Source organism: Mercenaria mercenaria, chromosome 18 (genome assembly GCF_021730395.1).
Source record: "Mercenaria mercenaria strain notata chromosome 18, MADL_Memer_1, whole genome shotgun sequence".
Classification (NCBI taxonomy): Eukaryota; Metazoa; Mollusca; class Bivalvia; order Venerida; family Veneridae; genus Mercenaria; species Mercenaria mercenaria.
In genome coordinates, this window is record NC_069378.1 from 19,270,680 (window position 1) to 19,297,495 (window position 26,816).

The 26,816-nt window shown below is 35.5% G+C and overlaps 1 protein-coding gene across 1 annotated transcript; it reads left to right on the forward strand.

The window, feature by feature from the left end:
• The first annotated feature begins 1,355 nt into the window (after positions 1 to 1,355).
• Positions 1,356 to 26,348, forward strand: LOC123537778 (dnaJ homolog subfamily B member 11-like). Its single transcript, XM_045321563.2, has 10 exons — positions 1,356 to 1,475; positions 6,343 to 6,499; positions 6,950 to 7,044; positions 10,029 to 10,161; positions 12,903 to 13,045; positions 14,516 to 14,598; positions 15,792 to 15,849; positions 17,659 to 17,770; positions 19,598 to 19,757; positions 20,710 to 26,348. The coding sequence occupies exons 1-10, from the start codon at positions 1,405 to 1,407 to the stop codon at positions 20,772 to 20,774; spliced, it is 1,077 nt and encodes a 358-aa protein (XP_045177498.1). The 5' UTR covers positions 1,356 to 1,404; the 3' UTR covers positions 20,775 to 26,348.
• Positions 26,349 to 26,816: the final 468 nt, after the last annotated feature.

A 26,816-nucleotide genomic window follows, 5' to 3' on the forward strand; every position in this document is an offset into this window, starting at 1 on the left:
GAAAATGTGGAACATTTCTTTTTTAAATGTAGCCATTGTGCCAATGTTCGTCGCTCGTTATTTATCAAAATCAATAATGGCGTAAATTCCGCCTGTACTGTATAGTTTGATATATAAATGCTAACTGATAGTTAACAGTTAGCATTTATATATCGAACTATACAGGCGGAACTTACACCATTATTGTATTGTTTTGATTTATGCTACCCTTGAAAACGGCCTTTTTAAAAAGCCGAAAGCGCTCGGGTTTATAATTGAACTTTTGACACTGTTTTAACATATATTTTCTCATACTCTATAATTCTATTTTTATGTTCTTGTATCCTTCTAGGATCCAGTGTGTTTGAAAGGCATTTCGTTGATGTTTTCTTTATATTCTCACTTATATTATATTCATGTTTTGATGTACATTTACTGTTATGTCTTGTGTGATAATTACAATAAAATACAAGTAAAATTTTGATGCAGAGCATCAAATCGCCGGAGAACTATCGGCTAATATTTTGAAGATTGGATTGAAAAAAGGCTAGTAAAGCTATATCTGCTATTGCGGTTCATTGCGTGCCGTTGAAAGGCTGAAAATACGTCGCATCCTTGATGAAAGTTACCCTAAATCCCTCTTACCATCTTAATTACAAAGCACACGCTAAGCCACGCGCCAGCATCATCACGAATAAGAACGGAAATGAACGGAAACCTACGACGCCATATATTTTTCACATTTTCAAACAATAAATGCAAAATGTTTCTTGTAACCGAAACATTTCGCCAAGTTATATTATATACTATCTTCTAATGAAAGGCCCATAGTTTGACAATAAAGTAAAAATAAACACGAAATTTAATTATATTAATATACAGACTGTGTTACTTGAACTTCCCTTGTCTTACAGACAAGAGACAGTCACAGAATTTGCCCTTAGACTGTGTTACTTCCCTTGTCTTTTATGCGCTCATGTAGATCTTTTTTTTCGTCTGCAGTAGAATATTCCAAATATACGCAGTGTGACGTGGACATAGGTAAAGACTCAGCCAATCAGTGCTCGCTAGAAATCTCTAGCAGTCGTTAATTTATTATACGACTGAATAGGATAGGGATAAGTTCTTAATACATTTTTCCTATTTTCCTAAAAAGCTATCTTTTGAAATAATAAAAATCTAATGCAATTTTCAGCTCCTAATTCCTTTACGGAGGCCTTTCATTAATTGCCTTATTTTTCTTTTATTTACAATATCATTTTTTATTGTCATATTTTAATAACTTCTCCTACCAGCTGAAGAATCCAAAGCGTATCAAATGTAGTCGCCGGTTACTACCGGCTTGCCGACTATAAATGCAGATGACAACAATACTGAATTTTTATTCGAAAATGATTTAACAGGAAGCAATGTGTTAAATTCAAGATGGCCACGAAGGAGTCAGTTGCGGTGCTAGCGATAATGTTTTTTGTACTTTTTGTACAAATCATGGCAGGGTATGTCAAATTATTGTCACGTTAAATAGATTTGAATATGTTCTTGCAATAGTGCCAATTTCATAGTCTGTTTTTACTTATTTTAGTGATAAAATTCATATTAATTTTGCCAGTTTGCGTGTTGTCATTTGATTGGCTAATACGTTCCACCCGTGTAATATAGGAAAACACGCCTTAAATAACAGTGCCAGTTTTCCTATAACAAGAAATTCGTGGTTTCAAAATCTACCCCAGGCAGTAGACACTTTGTTAACTTTTCAGATAACAAAAATAATTATGAAATATGAAAAAGGCAAAATGAAAGTAAGAAAATCATCAAAATTTTATGACAGGGATACATGAACAGGTCTAGGAAAGTGGTATATTTACAGATTATCTGTATAAATTTACAGATTTTTCGATCTATAAATTTACAGATTGTGTGTATGAAAAATGGTGAAATTACATTTATTCTCAAAATCGAAGCTTGAAATTGATTGGTTTATTAACAGCAGGGCTCCGGAAATTTTGAGAACTCAATTGGTCCGAAACGAAAATCACGACATCGGCGCTACCCCACCCACCGTATTACCAATATACCATATTTGTAAAACGTGAAAGAGTAAAGAAATAAGTATGTCATGCATTAAAAAAGATTTACCGGTCACCGCGTGTTACCTTACAATGAAAACAGTTATTCAGTATAATATTTGATCGTTACTTTGTTGGAAGTGTCTAGGGGTACGGATCCGTACCTCTAGACAAGCCTGTTAGGGGTTTTCTAGGGGTACGGACCTCCGTTTTTCTAGAAATTAAGGGTCATTTACATTTCAAACAATCAAACAAAAATAATTAAAGGATAATTGTTTCAGTTTAAGAAGACATCGAATTATCTTTCACCAAAAGAACATCCTAAAATTCCTATGCAATATTTGCAAGAGTGGTGTAGCTGTTGTTCACGAGTGAAGTGAAAGATATTTCACAAAATTTCTTTTCATTTCATGTTTTTATTTTATGTCTTGCAATTTTACAATACCTGCTGAACATGGTTTGGGTCGTCCTAAAACGTGGTCCGGGTTGTCCCCAATGTGGTCAGGGTTTTCCCTAATGTGGTCCGGATTGTCCCATGGTCCGGGTTGTCCCTGATTCATTATGGAGATCTGATAAGCAGGGAAAACTATAACTAAATTTTACATATGTATACAGTATTTTTAGTCGTATCAATATCAAAAATAATCGACATGACTTTCCAGGCATGATCGTCGTGCTAATAACGAAAATAATTGGCACGACCGTCGTGCGAATAACAAAAATAATCAGCACGACCGTCGTGCGGATACGGAAAATTTACAGACTAGGTATATGAAATCTGTTAAAACTACAATTTAAACAAAACCACATGTTTAAACTTAACCTTTATCATGCTAAACACGATTGATTCTGCCTTTGCGACCAGTGTAGATCATGATCTGCACTGTTCGCCATTCAGTCAGTATCTTTTTGGTAAGCACCCCTTTTAACAGTTAATGGTACTGTCCAAATTGAAAGATGGACAAATTCATTATTGAAATTCAGCAGGGTATTAAAGGGTTGAAGATTTTTAAGACTGCATGCATAAATGAAGGTTATTTGTGATTTTCTGTCAATATTGATGACTTTGAATTTTCGGAAAATGTGAAAAAATTAAAGTGATCCAACCTGTCTGAATTCTTTCTTTTAGTTCTATCTATGCATGTAATAAGTGAAACATTTCATTTTAACCTGCGGTTTTGATTTAAATTGTAATTTTAACAAATTTCATATACCCAGTCTGTAAATTTATAGACTGAAAAATGTTTAAATTTATGGATTGTCCGTATATTTACAGAAATCCTAGACCTGTTTATTGGCTCTCAGTACCACAGGTTTCGGACCAGGGATGAAAAATTTCTACATCTATTTTTAGCTCACCTGTCACGAAGTGACAAGGTGAGCTATTGTGACCGCTTGATGTCCGTCGTCCGTCAACAATTTGTAAAAAAATCTTCTTGAAAACCACTGGGAAGAATTACACCAAACTTCACAGGAATGATCCTTGGGTGGCCCCCTTTCAAAATTTTTCAAAGAATTTAATTCCATGGAGAACTCTGGTTGCCATGGCAACCAAAAGGAAAAACTTTAAAAATCTTCTTCTCAAAAACCAGAAGCCCTAGAGCTTAGATATTTGGTGTGAAGCATTGCCTAGTGGACCTCTACCAAGTTTGTTCAAATCATGACCCCGGGGTCAAAATTGCCCACGTCCCAGGGGTCACTTGATTTTACATAGGAAAATCTTAAAAATTCTTCTCAAAAAGCAGAAGCCCTAGAGCTTAGATATTTGACCTGTAGCATTGCCTAGTGGACCTCTACTAAAGTTGTTCAAATCATGACCTCCGGGTCAAAATTGACCCCGCCCCAGGGGTCACTTGATTTTACATATGAAAATCTTCAAAAAATTTCTAAAAATAAACCAGAAGGTCAGAGATTAGATATTTGACATGTAGCATTGCCTAGTGGACCTCTACAAAATTTGTTTAAATCATGACCCCCAGGGTCAAAATTGGCCCCGCCCCAGGGGTCACTTGATTTTACATAGGAAAATGTTAAAAAATCTTTTCAAAAACCAGAAGCCCTAGAGCTTAGATATATGGTGTGAAGCATTGCCTAGTGGACCTCTACCAAGTTTTTTCAAATCATGACCCCGGGGTCAAAATTGAACCCGCCCCAGGGGTTACTTGATTGTACATAGGAAAATCTTAAAAAATCTTCTTCTCAAAAAGCATAAGCCCTGGAGCTTAGATATTTCACATGTAGCATTGCCTAGTGGACCTCTACTAAAGTTGTTCAAATCATGACCCCGGGGTCAAAATTGACCCCGCCCTAGGGGTCACTTGATTTTACATATGAAAATCTTCAAAAAATTTCTAAAAATAAACCAGAAGGCCTAGAGCTTAGATATTTGACATGTAGCATTGCCTAGTGGACCTCTACAACATTTGTTCAAATCATGACCCCCAGGTCAAAATTGACCCCGCCCCAGGGGTCACTTGATTTTACATATGAAAATCTTCAAAAAAATTCTAAAAATAAACCAGAAGGCCTAGATCTTAGATATTTGACATGTAGCATTGCCTAGTAAACTTCTACAAAATTTGTTCAAATCATGACCCCCGGGGTCAAATTGGCTCCGCCCCATGGGGTTACTTGATTGTACATAGAAAAATCTTCAAAATTTTCTAAAAAAAACCCCAGAAGGCCTAGAGCTTAGATATTTGACATGTAGCATTGCCTAGTGGACCTCTACAAAATTTGTTCAAATCTTGACCCCCCAGGGTCAAATTGACCCAGCCCCAGGGTTACTTGATTGTGCATAGGGAAATCTTCATAAATTTGCTAAAAATAAACCAGAAGGCCTAGATCTTAAAGCTTTAGCTAAGAAATTTGTTCAAGCAAGCAACTCTACTCAGGTGAGCAATATAGGGCCATCATGGCCCTCTTGTTACAACATAGGACCACTACTGATGTAAAGTTAACAGGATCAGCAGAAGAACAGACAAATTACAATCAAAATACTCTGCTTAAATAAGCAGATTAGCCAAACCAACATATTAAGTCATCCTGTTATAAAATTTACCCAGATTTTAAGTGTATGAAATACTAATTTAGTCAGAGTGTACAAGTGATTTATTGAATATATGGTGCGTTCTAGCTGTCCGGTAACCGGACGCCTAGCCTGTCTAAGGATTTTCTAGGTTTCTGGTTACCGGACAGCGAGACACTTCCTTTAATGAAATTTCACTTTATTTCTTATCAGTTGTTAAGATAATGCAAAAAAATAGGTATACACTACCGTGGGTGTCTATATGTATAAATTTAAAGTAACTTCTCTTGTCACTTGCAATTTATGACCATATGATACAAAAAGTTGTGATGCACTTTTGCTTTATCTCATTTATTACTAATTGGATTTGATTCAAACTTGAATAGTTGTTCCACATTGTAAGCTAGATGATATACATGACACATGGTGAATTACTCTTAAAGAAATATTCTGTGAATTATGTCCCTTTCATACTTAGTTAATGTTTTGATACACTTTCAATGTATCTGTGTTATATGGCTAAATACTTTTGACTCTGACTTAATGTATTGTCCATTTTCATAATACACACTGGAGTCATTAAAGACTCCAGTAAATTAATACCTCCAACTTCCTCAAATGTGCCCTATTTCACTATCCAGCATTGAAATAGTCCATCGCACTGTCTCCTGTGACCTGTAGCTCTTGTTAGTAAAGTAGTGAATATGTTGATTGTTACATAGTAAATAAAATGATTTATTTCCTTACCTTCTGCAATTTCATATCTGTTTCATTACACACTGAAGTTAATAAACTTAGTGAAAAGTACAGTAAAAATGTATTTTTTGAAAGAAAGCTATAAATATCCTTTAATTGGAAATGGTAATTTGTATACCCAGCTGCCAGAACATGGCTGAATATTTCCTTCTTCTATTCAGATTATTTTAACTTCTTTGTTGAAGAATATTACTCCTGATGGTATAGAAGCTGCTTTAGCTAAAATGAGGTTGAGACGACATCAGCTAAATAGAACACCTGTATTAAGCAGCTAGTCTGGTTGCTTAAGGCAAGTGGCTACTTAAGACAAGTTGAACATAGAACAAAAAGTTGATATGGGAAATTAGTTGACTGACTGCTTAAGGCTAGTGGCTGCTTAACACAGATGGTTAATAATGCAGGTTCAACTGTACTGGAATGGTGTCAGTGATACACGACCTGCTGTCTTATGACCCAGATTATAGCAATTTTTAAACCACTGCAAAATATTCTAGATCAAATTTTATTTTACAGGCGAGATTTTTACAAAATTCTTGGTGTTTCCAAAAAAGCAACAACAAATGAGATTAAAAAAGCCTACAGAAAGCTTGCTAAAGAAATGCATCCAGACAAGAACCGAGATGATCCTGAGGCCGAGGAGAGATTTCAGGACCTAGGAGCAGCGTATGAAGTATGATAATCATGTTTTTGTATTTAAAGCAGTTGTTTCACAGATCTAATTACACAGGTAGTACACCTGAACCAGGTCTTTTCAGCAGATTTACTTGCCTTTATAATTGGATCATATTCATAATTGGAAAAGGTATCTTTTTTCCCAAATTCTAGACAAAAGTTCCCAGTTCATAAATTATACTATGTAAAAAAGTTTTTTATTTGAATTTAAATTATTTTTCTCTGAAAAAATACAGCAAATTTGATAACAGATATTATAAAAAATGTAAGTCTTTACAGATGACTGTTTGACAGTTATATGCCAATGTGTAAAATTCTGAAAGCCAAAACACTGAAAAAAAGCTGTTATAACCCCAGTGACATTGTCCTTATTTAAGTAAAATGTTTTTAAAATTACCAGAATCTCACAAAAAAAGTTTTCAATTTTGTACATGTTTGATATTTACAGGCTTTATCAGATGCTGATAAAAGGAAGGTGTATGACAAACATGGAGAAGAGGGCCTTGGAAAAAGTAATATGGATGGTGGGGATGTGTTCAGCAGGTATTGTTTTGATATTCCATTTTGACCGTAATGTTATTTATTAATATATCTGTTGTTGATGAAAAGTTTAACCTTATCATGCTGGACACGATTGATTCTGCCTTTGCGACCAGTGTAGATCATGATCAGCCTTCACATCCGTGCAGTGACTGCAGTCTGATCATGATCTACACTGTTTGCTATTCAGTCAGTATCTTTTTGGTAAGCACCCCTTTTAATGGTAAATGGTAGTGTGCAAATTGAAAGGTGGATAAGTTCATTATAGAAATTTAGCAGGGTAAGGGTTAAGTTTGATTGAGAAATTAATGGAATACACCCTAAGGTTATGGTTCAGCCACTTGAAGGAGCAGTCACAGGTTTCTACCAGTTTGGTGTGCATTGTTAAGATAGAAGAAAATCAGATTTCTTAGTTTTCAGTTTGACTAGGAAATTCTCTCTCTTTTTTTTTGTACCCCCCCGACAACAAAGTTGTAAGGGGGGGTATACTGGTTTCAGGTTGTCTGTCTGTCTGTCTGTCCGTCTGTCTGTCCGTAGACGCAATCTTGTGCGCACCATCTCTCCTTATCCCCTTGACAGAATTTAATGAAACTTCACACAAGTGATCAGTACCAACAGTAGTTGTGCATGGGACATGTTAGGTTCTTTTAGAAAAAAAATTTGCAGAGTTATGGGACTTTGTTTTTTTGTTACTATACTATATACATAGACACAATCTTGTGCGCACCATCTCTCCTCATCCCCTTGACACAATTTAATGAAACTTCACACAAGTGATCAGTACCAACAGTAGTTGTGCATGGGGCATGTTAGGTTCTTTTAGAAAAAAAATTTGCAGAGTTATGGGACTTTGTTTTTTTTGTTACTATACTATATACATAGACACAATCTTGTGCGCACCATCTCTCCTCATCCCCTTGACACAATTTAATGAAACTTCACACAAGTGATCAGTACCAACAGTAGTTGTGCATGGGGCATGTTAGGTTCTTTTAGAAAAAAAGTTTGCAGAGTTATGGGACTTTGTTTTTTTGTTACTATACTATATACATAGACACAATCTTGTGCGCACCATCTCTCCTCATCCCCTTGACACAATTTAATGAAACTTCACACAAGTGATCAGTAACAACAGTAGTTGTGCTTTGGGCATGTTCCGTTCTTTCAGAAAAAAAATTTGCATAGTTATGGGACTTTGTTTTTTTGTTACTATACTATATACATAGACACAATCTTGTGCGCACCATCTCTCCTCATCCCCTTGACACAATTTAATGAAACTTCACACAAGTGATCAGTAACAACAGTAGTTGTGCACGGGGCATGTTAGGTTCTTTCAGCGACAAAAATTGCAGAGTTATGGGACTTCGTTTCTTGTTAACATACTATGTACATACAGTCTGCATATGCAATCTTGTGCGTGCCTAATCTACCAAACCCTTGCACACAATTTAATGAAACTTCACACAAGTGATCAGTACCAACCCTAGTTGTGCATGGTGCATGTAACATTCTTTTAGATAAATATTCTGCATAGTTATGGGACTTTGTTTTTTGTTACTATACTGTATACATACAGTCTATACATATACAGTCCACATAATTATGCAATCTTGTGTGCGTCAAATTGCAATGTACTGTGTCAGTGCATGCGGGGGGGTACATTCATCACCTTTAGTGATAGCTCTAGTTTTTCTTGCATTATTCAAAAGCTTATATGTACAGACCCTTTTCAGCAAATAGCCAAGACATACATTTGTAAATCAAAATTTAAGTGCATGCGAATTTTTCAGATGAAGCTATATACTTGCTGTATATACTTGTGGACATCCAAAATTTTAAGTGTCCGGTTAATTTAAAGTTAATTGATGTTAAATATACCTCTAAAATTATACTAGACTATGAAATGATATTTCCAAATCCCAGTCATGGGAAAAGCACTTCAAGGGGTTGGAGCCAGAAAGTCATAATAACATATAAATAAAGAAGGCACTTACCACCTTTTGACATTAACCACTTGACTTGTTCTCTAAGTAATGTGTCTGAAGTCATAAAAATTCATCCTCCACCTTTGATATATGTGGAGAAATTTTCAGTTACTTGTAGAGAACAAGTCAGTACTGGTACAGAATCATGAAACACTGGATATATTAATTTACCCCCGTAACGTAACTAAAATGATGTTTTAAAAATGGTGTTAAGTTAGTTGACCAGTAATGGCATAAATTTGGCAATTTTCATTCAATTTCATATCCTCATCTCTTATTTTGGCATTCCCAAGCTACAAATGTAGCTTATATGAGCAATGGTTTAGATAACTAAAGAATGCCTAGATTACATACAAAACAAACAAAATTGAACGGAAATTACCAATTGTCGTTGTGGGTCCACTACCTTAAACAAAAAAAAATAATCAAAATTGAAAGTTGTAGGTGAAATAAGTTTGAACTATTTTTAAAAGCTTAAGCCTGCTGGTGGCAAGTGATTCTGCCTTTGCGACCATTGCAGACCAAGATCATGGTCTGCAATGTTCGCTATTCACTCAGTAAATTTTCAGTGAATACCCATTTGATAAACAAGTGATACTGCCCAAATTGAATGATGGACCAGTTCATTTTAGAAATTTAGCAGGGTAAAAGTTGAGTGAATTATCGGAATGCAGTTACAACTTCAAGAACAGACAAATTTCTTTGAGTAATTGTTAATAAAAAGATCTGCACGATGAGAAAACCAACATAGTGCGTTTGCGACCAGCATGGATCTAGACCAGCCTGCGCATCCGCGCAGTCTGGTCAGGATCCATGCTGTTCGCTAACGGTTTCTCTAAGTGCAATAGGCTTTGAAAGCGAACAGCATGGATCCTGACCAGACTGCGCGAATGCGCAGGCTGGTCTGGATCCATGCTGGTCGCAAACGCACTATGTTGGTTTTCTCATGGTGCGGCTCAAATATAGTTTGTGCTGAATTTTTCGTCTCAATTTTTTCAGTTTCTTTGGAGGAGATTTCAGCTTTTTTGGAGGTGGAATGCATCAAGAAGATAATGAAGGGCCTAAAGGCGGTGACGTGATTATGGATTTAGAAGTTACTTTAGAAGAATTATATTCTGGTAATTTTATAGAGGTATGGCATTGTTACTTTAAAACATATTTTACATTAAATTTCAGAAATATTTCTTGTTTCGGTGTACAGGGTATTATTTTTTCATCTTACCCAACTGACTGTCAACTACGTCCTCCTTCCACACTTTTGGGCTAAATTTTTTTTATGCCTCCAAAGGTGGGCATATTAAAATCACGCTGTCCGTGCGTGTGTCCGGATTCTTGTCCGGGCTATAACTCTGCCATCCATAAAGGGATTTTGAAATAACTTGGCATAAATGTTCACCATAATGAGACGACTTGTCATGCGCAAGAACCAGACCCCTGGCTCCAAGGTCAAGGTCAAACTTAAAAGTCAAAGGTTAACAGGTGTCCGGTTCATAACTCTGCCATTCATCAAGGGATTTTGAAATAACTTGGCATAAATGTTCCCCATAATGAGACGATGTGTCTTGTGCAAGATCCAGACCCTAGCTCTAAGGTCAAGGTCACAGAGGTAAAAGGTTAACATGATTTGTTTCTTGTCCGTTCCATAACTCTGCCACCGATGAAGGGATTTTAAAATTACTTGGCATAAATGTTCTCTATAATGAGATGACGTCATGCGCAAGACCCAGACCCCTAGCTCCAAGGTCAAGGTCACAATTAGAAGTCAAAGGTTAACATGGTCTTTTTTTTGTCTGGTACATAACTCTGCCATTAACCAAGGGATTTGAAAATAATTTGACACAAATGTTAACCATATTGAGAAGGTGTGTTGTGCTTATGACACGGGTCTCTCAGGTCAAGGTCAAGGTCACAAAATGATTCATACCTAAACTATTCTGGCATATTTTACGCAGACAACTGTAGAATTGTTGGGCACGCTTCGGGGGCATTTGTCACTAATAGTGACAGCTCTTGTTACTTCATTTTTGAGGGATGATAGTTTTTTCAAGTATTTTAGCTTTTAAAAAATCACGAAACATTTTTTGTTGGGCCCAAAAGAATCATTGATTTTTGTTGTTTTTGAGACTGTACCATTAAGCTAGTTCTTAAAGAAATAGTATTCACAAGAGTTTTTCGTAAGATATATCATTTTATCGTAACAAAATTGTTAAATGAAGACTTAAATTTTTGCTTGATATTTTGCTGCAAAAATTAAAGTTTCAAATGATTCGAAAGTGAAGAGAGAGTCCTGCATTGAGATATGAAGTCTAAATTTTGTAAGATTAATTTTTAGCTCACCAGAGCCAAAGGCTCAGGGTGAGCTATTCTGATCAGTCACCGTCCGGCGTCCGTAAACTTTTACTTTAAACGACATCTCCTCATAAACCGCTAGGCCAATTTCATCCAAACTTCACAGGAATGTTCCTTGGGTGAAGCTCTACAAAAATTGTTCAAAGAATTGAATTCCATGCAGAACTCTGGTTGCCATGGCAACCGAAAGGAAAAACTTTAAAAATCTTCTTCTCAAAAACCAGAAGCCCTAGAGCTTAGATATTTGGTGTGAAGCATTGCCTAATGGACCTCTACCAAGTTTGTTCAAATCATGACCCCGGGGTCAAAATTGACCCCGCCCCAGGGGTCACTTGATTTTACATAGGAAAATCTTAAAAAATCTTCTTCTCAAAAACCAGAAGACCTAGAGCTTAGATATTTGACATGTAGCATTGCCTAGTGGACCTCTACTAAAGTTGTTCAAATCATGACCCCGGGGTCAAAATTGACCCCGCCCCAGGGGTCACTTGATTTTACATAGATTTCTATAGGAAAATCTTCAAAAAAATTTAAAAAATAAACCAGAAGGCCTAGAGCTCAGATATTTCACATGTAGCATTGCCTAGCGGACCTCTACAAAATTTATTCAAATCATGACCCCCGGGGTCAAAATTGACCCCGCCCCAGGGGTCACTTGATTTTAAATAGGAAAATCTTCAAAAAATTTCTAAAAATAAACCAGAAGGCATAGAGCTTAGATATTTCACATGTAGCATTGCCTACTGGACCTCTACAAAATTTGTTCAAATCATTACCCCGGCCCAGGGGTCACTTGATTTTACATAGGAAAATTTTCTAAAAATAAACCAGAAGGCCTAGATCTTAGATATTTGACATGTAGCATTGCCTAGTAGACTTCTATAAAATTTGTTCAAATGATGACGACCCCGGGGTTACTTGATTGTACATAGAAAAATCTTCAAAATTTTCTAAAAATAAACCAGAAAGCCTAGAGCTTAGATATTTGACATGTAGCATTGCTTAGTGGACCTCTACAAAATTTGTTCAAATCTTGACCCCCCAGGGTCAAATTGACCCAGCCCCAGAGTTTACTTGATTGTACATAGAGAAATCTTCATAAATTTGCTAAAAATAAACCAGAAGGCCTAGATCTTAGATATTTGATATGTAACATTGCCTAGTAGACTTCTACAAACTTTGTTCAAATCATGACCCCCGGGGTAAAATTGGCCCCGTCCCAGGGGTTACTTGATTGTACATCGGAAAATCTTCCAAAAAATTTCTAAAAATCATCAGTTTGACATTTGAAACATGTAGCTCATATTACTCAGGAGAGCGATCCAGGGTCATCATGACCCTCTTGTTTGAATTTAAATCTGTTAAATAAAACAATTATTAGCTGATGCTTCCATATTAAGTAAATCAACAAAAATAAGAGTCTGCATCCTGTAATTGTATCCTTTAATATTACTGACTGTATGAAAACTTATTAATAAGAGATGTCTGTCTTTTGTTGTAATATTTTAGCATTTTGTTTTCCAGGTTTTACGTTATAAATCTGTATCAAAACCAGCAAAAGGTACAAGAAAATGTAATTGTCGAACTGAAATGGTGACCACACAGTTAGGACCAGGACGTTTCCAGATGCAGCAACAGCAAGTTTGTGATGACTGTCCTAATGTCAAGTGAGTAACATACATCCTAGATAGCATTCAGCCTCGTTGTCAAGTGGGTAACATTCCACCTAGGTGTCAAGTACGTAACATTCAGTCAGGGTGTCAAGTGGGTAGCATTCAACCTATGGGTCAAGTAGGTAACATTCAATATAGGTGTGAAGTAGGTAACATTCAACATAGGCATTCAACCCTGATGTCAAGTAGGTAACATTCAGCCTAAGTATCAAGTGAGTTACACATGGTGTTATTAGTCCTCTGACTTTTTTCACCAGAGTGGACTTACAGTTTGTCCCCATCAGTCAATCTGTCACTCAAAGTACTTTAAAAGTACCAGACTTGAGATGATTATAATTAGTAATCATAATCACATGTAGTCAGACACCTTTTTTTTGTTTGTTTGTTTTGGGTTTAACGCCTTTTTTCAACTATTTCAGTTATGTAACGGTGGGCAGTTAACCTAACCAGTGTTCCTGGATTCTGTACCAGTACAAACCTGTTGTTCGCAAGTAACTGCCAACTTCCCCACATGAATCAGAGGTGGAGGACGAATGATTTCACACACAATGTCTTTTATCAAATCGTCACGGAGAACATACGCGTCGCCCAGGGCTCGAACTCATGACTCCGAGATCCATAGATCTGCGCTCTCCCTATTGAGCTAAGCGGGCGGGCTGACATATTTTTTGATTACATGTAATCATAATATAATTTATTACATTTGCCCTACAGCATAGCTCTGTAGAATGAGTGCAGGTCTTTTGATCTCAGGCTGGCAAGTTCGATCCCCAGGCTAGGCATATGTTCTCTGTGACGATTTGATAATAGACATTATATCCAGAGTCATTTTGTCCGCCAACTCTGAATCATGCGGAGAAGTTGGCAATTACTTGCACTTAACCCAAAACACACAAACAAACAAAATTGTTCACATCAGAAGATCATACTAGTGCAAAATCAAAGAACACTTGTTAGGTAAACTGCCCACCATAATTAACAGAAATGCTGTTGAAAAACTGCAGGGTTCAAATGTAGACCTGTATAATTGCTTTCTAGTTGACAAGAATGACTCATCAATTAGATCAGTTATGTTGTGATCCCCATAATGGCCCATTTCAAAGGTCTAGCATACCAAGATTTTGTTATGGTGTACAACATTTTATAACATATTTATGAAGTTCAGTGATCAAACAATGTTGAAAAATTGTGTTTTGAGTTTCTTTTAGAAAAATGATATTCACTCTTTGTTGTGTTTAAACAAAAATAACTAAAGGAAGTTTTCTTAACTAAAAATAATTTACAGACTGAAGTGATTCTCTATGTGTTGAGTATTTAAAATAATTAAATGTAATCTGTGAGGATATAATTACGGCAACAGATCATTCAAAAGTAATTTACAGGTTTGACCCCTGCGCTCTTGACAATAATATATGATGGAGACCTTATACAGGAATTAAGGTTTCTCTGATGTATGATTTCTAGGTTTGTGCCAGAAGAGAAGACGTTAGAAGTTGAAATAGAACCAGGCATGAGGGATGGTCAAGAATATCCTTTTGTTGCTGAAGGTAAGATAACTGGTACACAGTCAAAACGTTTTGTAGGGAATCCAGTTCTTGCTGTATTATTTGCTATTATAATGTGGTCTGAGAGTGTGTTCATAAAAGAAGCCATTTTCAGGCTGATTTTATAATTGTCAGCTTTACAATCAATTTTTTGTTACATGTGTAACATTAATATGCTAATTTTTTATTCTTTTTTTACCGTGCTCAATGTGAGCTATTGTGATTCCCTTGTGTCTGTCAGTGGCTTCCATTTTTACTATTTTTACTGATAACACTGGAGGTCACGTTTTGGCACAAGGTTGGTCGGAATGTTTGCCTCAATAAAATTTTGGAAGAGATTGAAACTTGGTCATCCTGGGTAAAAAAACTAGTTTACTAGATCAGATCATATAAAAGCCGCATTTACACTGTATAAGGTATGTTTTCTACTTGATTGAGCTAAAACTTTCTTCTGAATGTTTGTCTTTATAAAATCCAGATTCAAGTTAAAAACTGTGTCAGTAAGTCAAATTATAGAAACTTGGTCATCTAGAGTCAAAAACTAGGTCACAAAGTCAAATCATAGAAAACCCTGTAAAACTCCAGAAGCCATCTTTTCTACCTGTTAGAAATTTGATCATCTGCGGTCATATAAAGATTGTTAGGTGAAATCATTGTTTGTCTTAATGAAATCTTGGCCAAATTTCAAAATGGGTCATCTGGAATAAAAGAAAAAACTAGGACACAAGGCTAAGTCCTAAAGAAACATGTTTACACGCAAGAGGCCATTTTAACATCCTCTGTAGACCACCCGCTTTGAGTGTGAAAGGACATGGGTTTGCTTCCTGGCCACATCATACGAAAGATGTGAAAAGTGTTACTTGTAGCTTCCTCACTAGGCACTCAACGTTAAGAAGATAGTGGTAGGACCTTTCAACCTGGTGTCAGTATAATATGACTGGGTGGGGTATCAAGTCACATGTCTGTGGTGAGATATTCCATTGAGATAGCAGCATAAAGTTAGGCATAACGCTCACTGTTCACATGTAGACACTGTAGCTTATATGACTGAAAAATAGTTGAAAAAGATGTTAACCCGAACACACACAAGAAGCTATATTTTCTACCTGATCTATATGAAACCAGGGCCTTGTGGCTCTCCTGTTTAATTTGTTTTTTTAATTGACATGAAATAAATATGCTTTCGTATTTTTCAGGTGAGCCACATATAGATGGTGATCCAGGAGATCTCAGATTTAAAATCAAGCAGCAAAAGTAAGTTAAAGTTCAAACCATATACTGTAAATGTATGCATGTATCTGGAATATTCAAATAACCAATATGCAACTAAGTGGAATTAACCATTACAACTTAGCATATTATTCATGATTTACCATGCAGCAGTTACAGAACAGGACTGTCAATCGAGAATTCAAAAGGGATCCTTAAGAGATCTATATGCTTTATGATAACAGGAATTTGTCTGTGCAGGAAAAATACACACCGTAGATTCCCATGTATAATGCGCACGGTATGTATTCCGCACTTAAGGTAGTTCTGCACGTTTGGATCAACATTTTTTCTACAATGTAGATTTTTCAATACTTCTAAATATACTTTGAAAATTCAGCAAATAAAAAAGATATGGTCGTATGCTTGATTTTTTGCTACACTGGTTTGAAAAATTAGGACATCACGCCAGTTTTCATAATGGGAGTCTATGGGAAAATCACAATTTTCATAACATTTTTGCGAATAGAATTTTTTCTACAATGTAGATTTTAATGAAACTTCTCACAGTCGTAAATAAACATATGGCCTATAATATGGTGAAATAAAATGTATAGGTCCGTGTGCTAGCTTTTGAGATATTTGCCAATAATTAAAGTGACCCACACATTTCAAGCTGGTTTTAAGCAATTATTTTGAATTATTTAACGTGTCAGATGTTTTAATATCATATTTTAACTTTAGAAAGATAGTTACGCTGCCATTGTAACAAATTTACTCATGAGTTGCCATTAATTCATAAAATGATTTTCATTTCCATACGCCGAATCCAGGCTTTATTCTACGTTTTACGGATAAATGACATTACGTCATTACTTCCGGTTTATCAAACGTGCAGAACTACCTTAAACATGATAAAATAATAGAGAGTCTAAAATTTGACACCTTGGACACCATGTTGACAAAACAATTTTAGTCTTAGTTATACATATCAGAATTGCACGTTTAAAAGTAAATTTTAAATTAATGACTATTTTTAAGTGACTATATAAATTTTTTAATTAATGACTATTTTTAAGTGACTATATAGTATTGCATGCACGATGAAATGTTTCATCTAACATATGATAATGCTTAAAGTAACACTGTGTCTGTGTGGAATTCACTGACTTCGGAAACTCATAAAGAACTATTTGTTCACGATCTAGTTTGACTGTTGTTTCTTTAGTGAAGCAATGAATAAAGGTGACTGAATTTACCAGTGAAAAATCAGTGTTTGAGAAAATATTTTGTTACCTGTCTTAGTGGTATGTTAAATGTAGAAAAATTAAGCCCACAATTTTTCCTAGGACATGTCAACAGAAGTTAGCTCAGATATACCCAAAATGCTGCACAAAACATGGGGGGGGGGGGCTTTTTTAATGGAAAGGGGACGTGGTTTGGGTTCAGACCCCCAATACCCACCAAATTAATGTGCCAACAAGTCAGTTTGAACTAAACTACTCCCCTGGCAATAACTTAAGAAAATTTAATGCTTTTCCCTTCTCAGAATATAACATTTGAGTGTAGGGGTGATGTGTTTATATACAAATGTAACAGTCTCATCTCAGACAGGCAAGCTTTGTGGGTAGATGGGATGGTTTTTGTACAAATGTTACAACCACATTTCAGACATGCAAGATTTGAACGTAGAGGTGATGATTTATACACAGATTATACAATCTCATTTCAGACATGCAAGATTTGAACGTAGAGGCGATGATTTATACACAAATGTTACAATCTCATTTCAGACATGCAAGATTTGAACGTAGAGGCGATGATTTATACACAAATTTTACAATCTCATTTCAGACATGCAAGATTTGAACGTAGAGGTGATGATTTATACACAAATGTTACAATCTCATTAGTAGACGCAATGATAGGTTTTGAAATGGATATTCCACATTTAGATGGTCATATAGTAAGTTATCCTTCCATTTGATGTATTTAAAAACTGATCTTTGTTTGTGCTTAGTGAATGTGTAAGCCGGCTGCACTGAAAGTACTCATGCTGCAAGTTCTAAATATTTTTAGTTGCATCAGTTTCACTGTTAAAGTTTGCCATATGAGTGTAATCATGTTCATGCAGCTTTAATATCTACTGAATACAGGCATCGCTGAATGATTGGCAAGTAATAATAATTATTGTTTTATAGATGGATACTTTAAATGATACTGTGAAAATAGAATTATATTGTGTAAGGCTGTGCCTGACTTTCAGAGCTCCCATCTGACTTTAAGAAGTGGACCAGTCACCTGTTATCACAATTATTCAGCAATTCTCCAAATACGATTTTCCTTCTCCGGATTTTACGGAAAGCCATGTACATGAACAGCTATTTTCTTGTCCTTAGAGTTGTCAATTCGCTTTGCTAGAATATGTGAGCCGCACCATGAGAAAACCAACATAGTGCGTTTGCGACCAGCATGGATCCAGACCAGCCAGCGCATCCGTGCAGTCTGGTCAGGATCCATGCTGTTCGCTTTCAAAGCCTATGCCAATTAGAGAAACCATTAGCAGCAGCATGGATCCTGACCAGACTGCACGGATGCACAGGCTGGTCTGGATCCATGCTGGTCGCAAACGCACTATGTTGGTTTTCTCATGGTGCGGCTCATGTAATCACAAGGAAATTTCCGAGTGTCATTATGGATCCACTACCTTAAAAAGATTAATTCATTAGAAAGAGGGCTTAATGCCATATAAAGTTACACAAATATATGATTAAAGAGAACTGCATATTTCAAGTTAATTTTAAAGACATTGTTTGGAATTATTTCACAGTCAAATGTTTTTTTTTATATCTTTTAACTTTAAAAAGACAGCCCTGTTACTGTTTTGATAAATTTACTCATGGTTGTCATTAATTCATAAAATGATTTTTATCTCGGCACACTGAGTCAATTATCCAGATAAATGACATTATACCATTACTTCAGCAGAACTACCTTAGCAACATCATTTTGTATTAGTACTAGATATATTTTCTAACTTGATAAATATTTAAAACATGTTACAAGGTATTTCAGTAAAAAAGAAGATTAATACTGTAAAATAACTTTGATCTATACCTAACCTGTGTTTCTTTAATAGGGAATCGATCCTACCGATTTTCGTCGCAAAGCAATGAAAACCGGGATCGATCCCTCTATGGTAACATGCGATATACCGAAGGAGATATATACTATCGATTTAAAAAATGTGTCCTTCCGGCACGTGCACAGAGCGTCTGACTTCGGATTTTTTTGAAGAATACGCTTTTTCCTTGTGCCTAATAAGCGTCCACATAACTTGTCCGAACCACAACGTCTTGCACATCAGTACAAATATGGGCAGTGTTATTTTTATTCCAAAATCTACCTTTAAAATGATACGGAATCGATCCCTCTACGGTCTCATGCGATATACCGAATGAGATATTTTATTTACTATCGAATTAAAAAAATGTGTCCTTCCGTGCTGTCATTAGACAGTTCTTTTTAAATCTTATGGGATGAGTTGAAGTCGGATCGATTCCCGATTGAGGCAGTGCCTTATTTCATATTAAAAATGACTACAGTCAGAAATTTGCCTGTATTTAGCTACTATCTTTAGGTCTTTAAATGTTTCGGCATAATGCATTTTAAATATTAAAGTAAACTGATTGTTGTTAGATATTTTTCAAATCTATGCCTTACCGGTAACTTAAGACTTGTAGTGTCAATGAACCTGAGCATAAGTGATTAATGTAAGTTGTGTCTATTACAGGTACATATTGTTCGTGATAAAATTACGTGGCCAGGTGCTAAGATGAGAAAACCACATGAAGGAATGCCTAATTATGAAAATAACAACGTGAAAGGGAATTTATTTATTACATTCGATTTAGAATTTCCAAAAGGAGTTTTAACAGATGAACAAAAAGAAGGTATATTTTTTTTCTGCCCATTTATTTCATTAAGCTATACACATTTTGTCCCCTCACCTCTGAGTCATGAGGGTAAGTTGGCAGTTACATATGGAGCATAGGTTAGAACTTGTACAGAATCCAGGAAGGGAGCCTCCATGTCCGAGTCGTTAAGGTCACTGACTTCGAATCACTTGCCCCTCACCGATGTGGGTTTGAGCCTCACTTGGGGCGTTGAATTCTTCATGTGAGGAAGCCATCCAGCTGGCTTACGGAAGGTTGGTGGTTCTACCCAGGTGCCCGCTTGTGATGAAATAATGCATGGTGGGGCACCTGGGGTCTTCCTCCACCATCAAAGCTGGAAAGTCGCCATATGACCGAAATTGTGTTGGTGCGACGTTAAACCCAACCAAACAAACAAAACAAAATCCAGGAACACTGGCTAGGGTAACTGCCTGCAGTTACATAACTGAAAAACGGCACTGACGCGGGTTTGAAACCTTGCTGATGGTGTAGATTTCTTAATATGAGCCGCGCCATGAGAAAACCAACATAGTGGCTTTGCGACCAGCATGGATCCAGACCAGCCTGCGCATCCACGCATTCTGGTCAGGATCCATGCTGTTCGCTAACGGTTTCTCTAATTGCAATAGGCTTTGAAAGCGAACAGCATGGAGCCTGATCAGACTGCGCGGATGCGCAGGCTGGTCTGGATCCATGCTGGTCGCAAACGCACTATGTTGGTTTTCTCATGGTGCGGCTTATATGAGGAAGCTGTCTAGCTGGCATACAGAAGGTCGATGGTTCTAACCAGGTACCTACCCATATCTGAAACAATACTGGGAGGAGCAAGCGGGGTGTTGCTCCACTATCAAAAGTTTGAAAGTTAAGCTTAACAAGTAAAGGTGTTTTAAGGTCATTTTTGTACACTTGTTTACGATAATGTACACTTGTTTTTTCTTTCTATTTTCAGCTCTTCGAAAGCTTTTAAACCAAGATTCAAAACAACGAATATACAATGGGTTGCAAGGATACTGATTTTTAGGGAATTTAGTTTACATTTACATCTTTAGTTTACATTGTCATCCTTAGGTCAGATAATTATCTTTTTGTTCATTTGATTAAATTCTGTGTTTAACTTCAGGCTAGAGCAGTTTTGTCAAGAAAATTTTAAATGTATAATTGCTCCTTATTAATTTTAAATCTTCAGAGCTTGATGTGATTAGCAAGAGGAAATTAAACCTGCTTCTAATAGCCGTTTTTAAAGGGGTCTTACTCAGGTATTTTATATTTTTTGAATACTTTTCATGTTTCATTACATAAGCAAATAGATGAATGTATTGAGACAGTGTATGCAAAAAAAGTACATACATGCTGTAAAGTATTTTTGCATCCTAATATGTTTTATCTACGCATATCCTGATGCTAAACATAGATTTTATTTAGAAACTTGCATTAGAAGTGTGTAAAATATTGATGAATATGTGGGAAAAATTGGAGTTTATATTTGAGCCGTGCCATCCGCGCAGTCTGGTCAGGATCCATGCTGTTCGCTTTCAAAGCCTATAGCAATTAAAGAAACTGTTAGCGAACAGCATGGATCCTGACCAGACTGTGCGGATGCGCAGGCTGGTCTGGATCCATGCTGGTCGCAAAGCCACTATGTTGGTTTTCCCATGGCCCTGCTCATTTGAAAGTACTATGAACTGTTTTGTTTGTAGTTAAAGTGTAGTGTAAAATGGGATATATTTTTGTGAAACTGAATTTATTGTTATAGTGTTAAATATATACATTTTATCAGACTAGATGTTGACAACTGATTTATGCCCTCCTCAAAATGTGTGGAACCAAAGAGTACTTATTGGTTTCAGCCTGTATGTATGTCTGTAAATAAACCAGGTTAACATTTGTAACCACAGTGCAGAATATTGATAATTGCTTCTTTATCACAATGCAGTAATCCAGTGTCTGCACTGCAGTGACAGTATGTCATTCTGGCAGTACCAGCATGTAAATAACCTGGGTCCAATTTCGACATTGAAATGCCTTATTTTCATTTTATTTGGAAACTTTGCAAAAAATATAAATGAGGTTGATATTTCAAAACTTGTTGCACATGTGAAGGAAATTTCTGTACATAATATAAGGATCTGCATAAAGTTATCTAGTAAATTGAAATGTCATTCTACATGTACATTGTACAGTTAAAATGGGAAGTTTTAACCTTCAAAAGTAGGATTTACAAGTGTTTTAGAATGTACCCATTTTACGGTGCTTAGATTTTGAATTGTGAAATCCCAGGCATTGAAATATGTAGTAAAAATCCAAAGTATTAAGTTTAAACCTTTCTTATTAGATCTAGTTACTTTCCAGAGGTCAACAATGCTTCATTTGAATTGATTCACTGTAAGTGGCATTAATCAATTAAATTTTGTATTTAAGATGTAAAGGGATATGTAGGACTTAGGAAGGTAAAATAACTTGCAAATAAAAATGTCACATAATGCACAGAAATCTTATTTACAGTTAGTACATCATTTCTGAACTTCCACAACATTTTTATGTATAGGAAACAATAACAGAAATTGAACTTTAATCTTCTAAGTTCATTTAAAAGGAGCACTTTATCAAAAAAGTGTAATATTTTTTGACAGAGGGCTCCATTTAAACAATTTTTAAAACGAAAGTCTGATTATTGGTGTGCAAGTAACTGGAAATGATGCAATTTTAATTAAAATTTTCCTGTTTGTATTAGATTAGAAATCAATATGGTTTGGGCAAGTTATTTTACATGTTGCCATTGACTTTAAAATTTCTGAAAATTGTGAGCCATTTTCTTAGATAAATCCTACATAACATTTTAAGATGAAAAATGTTGAATTGCTGGATGTATCGTGTTTAGTGTTCTTGTTGTAATCTTTTATGTTAAGACCCTGATGTTAAACAATACAGCTTCAAGTGTGTCATTAACCACACTTATTTTACTTTAATCAACATTCCAGTAACAGCTTATGAAAATATGATTTACATTGAATTTCACTGATTTTAATTTGCAACCATTTAAGGATTTTCTGTAAACTAGGTTAATACCGAGCCATTTCATCTCGACTTACCAATAGCTAGTTTCATAACTTGATGTATTGGGTGTTAATAGTTCAAATTACAGTTATGTTGAGTAAAGGATTGATGCTAAGAAGTGACAACTTCAGCAATAGAAACAGAATGGTGGGGGGAGCATAGGGACTGGCCGCTGTTTCTTAATGTTGAAGAATTACGTCTTAGTCAATATCCAACTTGATGTTTATCTGATTTTTTCTTTGCAGTTCTTAATAACTCTCTATCTGATGAAGGGGCTAATATACTTCTCTATAGGAATAAATATTGAAACATTTTGAAAATGTTTGATCTGTGATTGGTTGAAAAAGTAGTGTAAACACTAAAACCATAAATATTGAAATGGATTTTACATGTATTTGAATACTCAAAAATTATATACCGGTACATGTATATGTATAGCCTTTAACATGAATGGACTAGTACAATACATACTTGCTGTTTTTCATTTAGATCCAGATTTTGACTTATTTATGGACTAGATGCTATTCCCTTTTTCATATTGTATGGTATTTATGTGACTTTATTTAAAGCTTGGAAGTAATATAACTTCATAAACATAAGTCATTGCTATGTCCTTTTTCAGATTGTTTGGTATTTATTTAGTAATTGATTAGGTGGGGATCAATTTTGAAGATTGTAATATTATATTAATATTGCAATTTATTTTGAAGGTGAATTCCATCCAAACAGTATTGGGTCATTGATGCATAAGTACTTTTTTCTGAAAGAAATATTGATGTTTTGTTTTTGCCTATCTGTAGAATTGCTAAGTGCAATACATTGAATAAAATCAAATATCTTAACCTCTTCAGGCCTGTGATTTTTTCAAGACTGGAGTTGATTTCTTGATTTTGCCATCCAGTGATTTTTTCAAGACTGGAGTTGATTTCTTGACTTTGCCATCCAGTGAGAATTTCTATGTATAACTGTATTGAAAAAGAACATTTCAAGCCTTAGAAAGTTAGTTTTCTGGCTTGTCATTTTAATCTTAAAACCAGGCCTGATATTTCAGTGTTGAATTAACTTGAAAATTGAACATATTCCTTATTGTATTTTGTGTTTTGCCATTGTCACTCTGCTTTGTCTGTGTCTACAAAATATTGTTTGTAAAGTAAGTCAGGAGATGGTTGTTTTTTACAATATATATATGAGCCGTGCCATGGGAAAACCAACATAGTGGCTTTGCGACCAGCATGGATCCAGACCAGCCTGCGCATCCGCGCAGTCTGGTCAGGATCCATGCTGTTCGCTAACAGTTTCTCCAATTCCAATAGGCTTTAAAAGCGAACAGCATGGAGCCTGACCAGACTGCGCGGATGCGCAGGCTGGTCTGGATCCATGCTGGTCGCAAACCCACTATGTTGGTTTTCCCATGGCACGGCTCATATATATATGTGCAGAAATTGTAAACACTGAGTCAGTTCAAAGGATACCTGATGTTGTTGTTTTTTGTATAATTTTTACTTACATTTTCCTTCAGAATAAAATGAACTTACACATTTGCTTGAGGAAATGGGAATGATTGCAATGACAATTTAAAAAATCAAATGCTGTTAATTATGTTTTCCTGTGGTCAGTGGTTCAGATAATAGAAAAGTGGATGGATATACATAATTATAGCGGTATATTTCTGCCACAAGATAGCTATGTAGCTATTGCGATACTTAAAAAATATATTGCTAAAAGCAAAGTTTTCTGAAAAGGTTAGCTCAATAGTCTAAAGATTACTGGAAATATCATTTCGATAATTTACATTATTGTCACCATACTTTTTATGTGAATGCCCACAGCTAGCATTTATTTCTTACCAGTAGGTAGCAATCTCGATACTTTAAAAATAATCTTGATATTTCAAGCTTTTTTCAGAAGTTTATCTCAGATGCTTAAAATTTCCTGGAAATTCAATTTATTGCCATAGTATTTTTAGAAAAATGCTCAACATTGCTGGAAAGTTAAGAATATTATCGTGATATTTGCATAGCTATATGAGCCGTGCCATGAGAAAACCAACATAGTGGGTATGCGACCAGCATGGATCCAGACCAGCCTGCGCATCCGCGCAGTCTGGTCAGGCTCCATGCTGTTTGCTTTTAAAGCCTATTGGAATTGGAGAAACTATTAGCGAACAGCATGGATCCTGACCAGACTGCGCAGATGCGCAGGCTGGTCTGGATCCATGCTGGTCGCATACCCACTATGTTGGTTTTCCCATGGCACGGCTCATATCATGACAGTTTGAAGCATTTAATTTGAAAGCTTTTATGGAAATACAAAATGTTATGTATTGCTGTAATGTTTTCAAATAAATGTACACATTTCCCATCAAGCTTAGAATATTGTTGCAATAGTTATCTAGCTATCTAATGGCAGAAAATGCCACTATGTATACTTGTACACATTGCGAGTGCATTTAGGATTCCATTTATATTGTCATGTGCACTGTAATCAAAACAATACTGTATTTTTCAAGAACTGCAGCTTCTTTGTCATCTGTTCATCCTTTTACTTTGTTGGTTGTCTTGGGTATAAGATCTGGTTTATGTATAGAAATTATGAGGTGTGATTCATAAGTTTTGTCATCCATATTTTTTTTCATTTCTTTCATAGATATTCATGTATTCTCTTAATGAACTTGGGCTATTTTTATGTGTTACTAGGCAAGCAAAGTCACAACAGGTTATACCTACTTAAATTTCTTTTTAAGATGTACCTTATTTACAGTAGAGGCATATTTACCTAAAAGTAAAAAAAAAAAGTGCCAGATTCATACACAAGAAAAAAAATGGTTTTACACTTGTCCCAGTATGTACCTCTAGTTACCTCCCCTGACAGCCTGTCCAAAGTGATACGAGACTGCAGTGAAGTGAAAGTCATTATTACAACTCAAGTTGGAATAGGTTTCATGCTGATCAGTTGAAATTGCTGAAACACACCTTTAACCCATATGACATATAGGGTAGAGATATAACTGATAAATACATATTCACAGTTGTTTCATTCACTATGGTTATTCCATACAAATATGGCTGTCGAATTTTGAAACAGCCTTGAGTTCTAAAATAGAAGATACAAGTGTTTGATTATCAAGAGCACAAAAAATCCAGTACCATCCAATTAAGGAATAAAATATATGCCAGAAATATCCACCTTTGAAAATTTAATTGTTTACTGTTAATTATTGATAACCAAGCTTGAAAGTTTAGAATTTTAGGTCTCTTAGATGTTGAAATGCCCTTTACTTACTACATTGTCTTAATTAATGTGCAGTCCCACCAGACAATCTGCCTGAATGTATGATACATAAAAATTGACTCTAATGTTTTTATATATATATTTAATTGAATAATTAGATATTATTTTGCTGTCTTCATTTAAGTACAGTGACATGTAAAAACAGCCCAATTTATGTATTTGGACAACCTATGTTATTGCTTGTGATAAAACATTCTCAAATCTATTGTTAATGACTATGTGTGAAATAAATTTTAAATTATGCTATGGTTTTACAATCTTGTCATTATTTCTTAGCATTCTGGGTAAATTAGATCAAGGGAAGTGAATTGGAACTGACGGAACTATGAAGGGTAACAAAAAAGCATTCGTTTCAAATGAGAGAAAATCTCATTTTAACCCACCAGTTGATCAGTCAGACACAGTATTTTGGAGTTTTTCACAAAGACTTCTGAATTAGATTATGTATTATTGATCATCGACTAGTTCGAAACGATGATTATTCTGTAATACAGTGACAGAATAATGTTTATAACTGCTCAGTTACCCTGGTCAACAGACTTCACAAATTGCCTGATATAGCTCATACTTCATCTATTGAAGGGTCCAGCGCACGTTTGTCCCTGCACTATATTTCACTTATTACCAGGCCCATTACAGTACTCTATTATTGTCGAACTTATATCGTTTACCCTTCATTGCATTAAATAACTTGCATGAAGTAGCACTGTC

Excerpts from the sequence above, each read along its gene's own strand:
- LOC123537778 (XM_045321563.2), top strand. The coding sequence starts at position 1,405 with ATGGCCACGAAGGAGTCAGTTGCGGTGCTAGCGATAATGTTTTTTGTA. Across the intron at positions 13,046-14,515 it reads GATGACTGTCCTAATGTCAA|GTTTGTGCCAGAAGAGAAGA; the intron begins GTGAGTAACATA and ends TATGATTTCTAG. Across the intron at positions 19,758-20,709 it reads AACAGATGAACAAAAAGAAG|CTCTTCGAAAGCTTTTAAAC; the intron begins GTATATTTTTTT and ends TTCTATTTTCAG.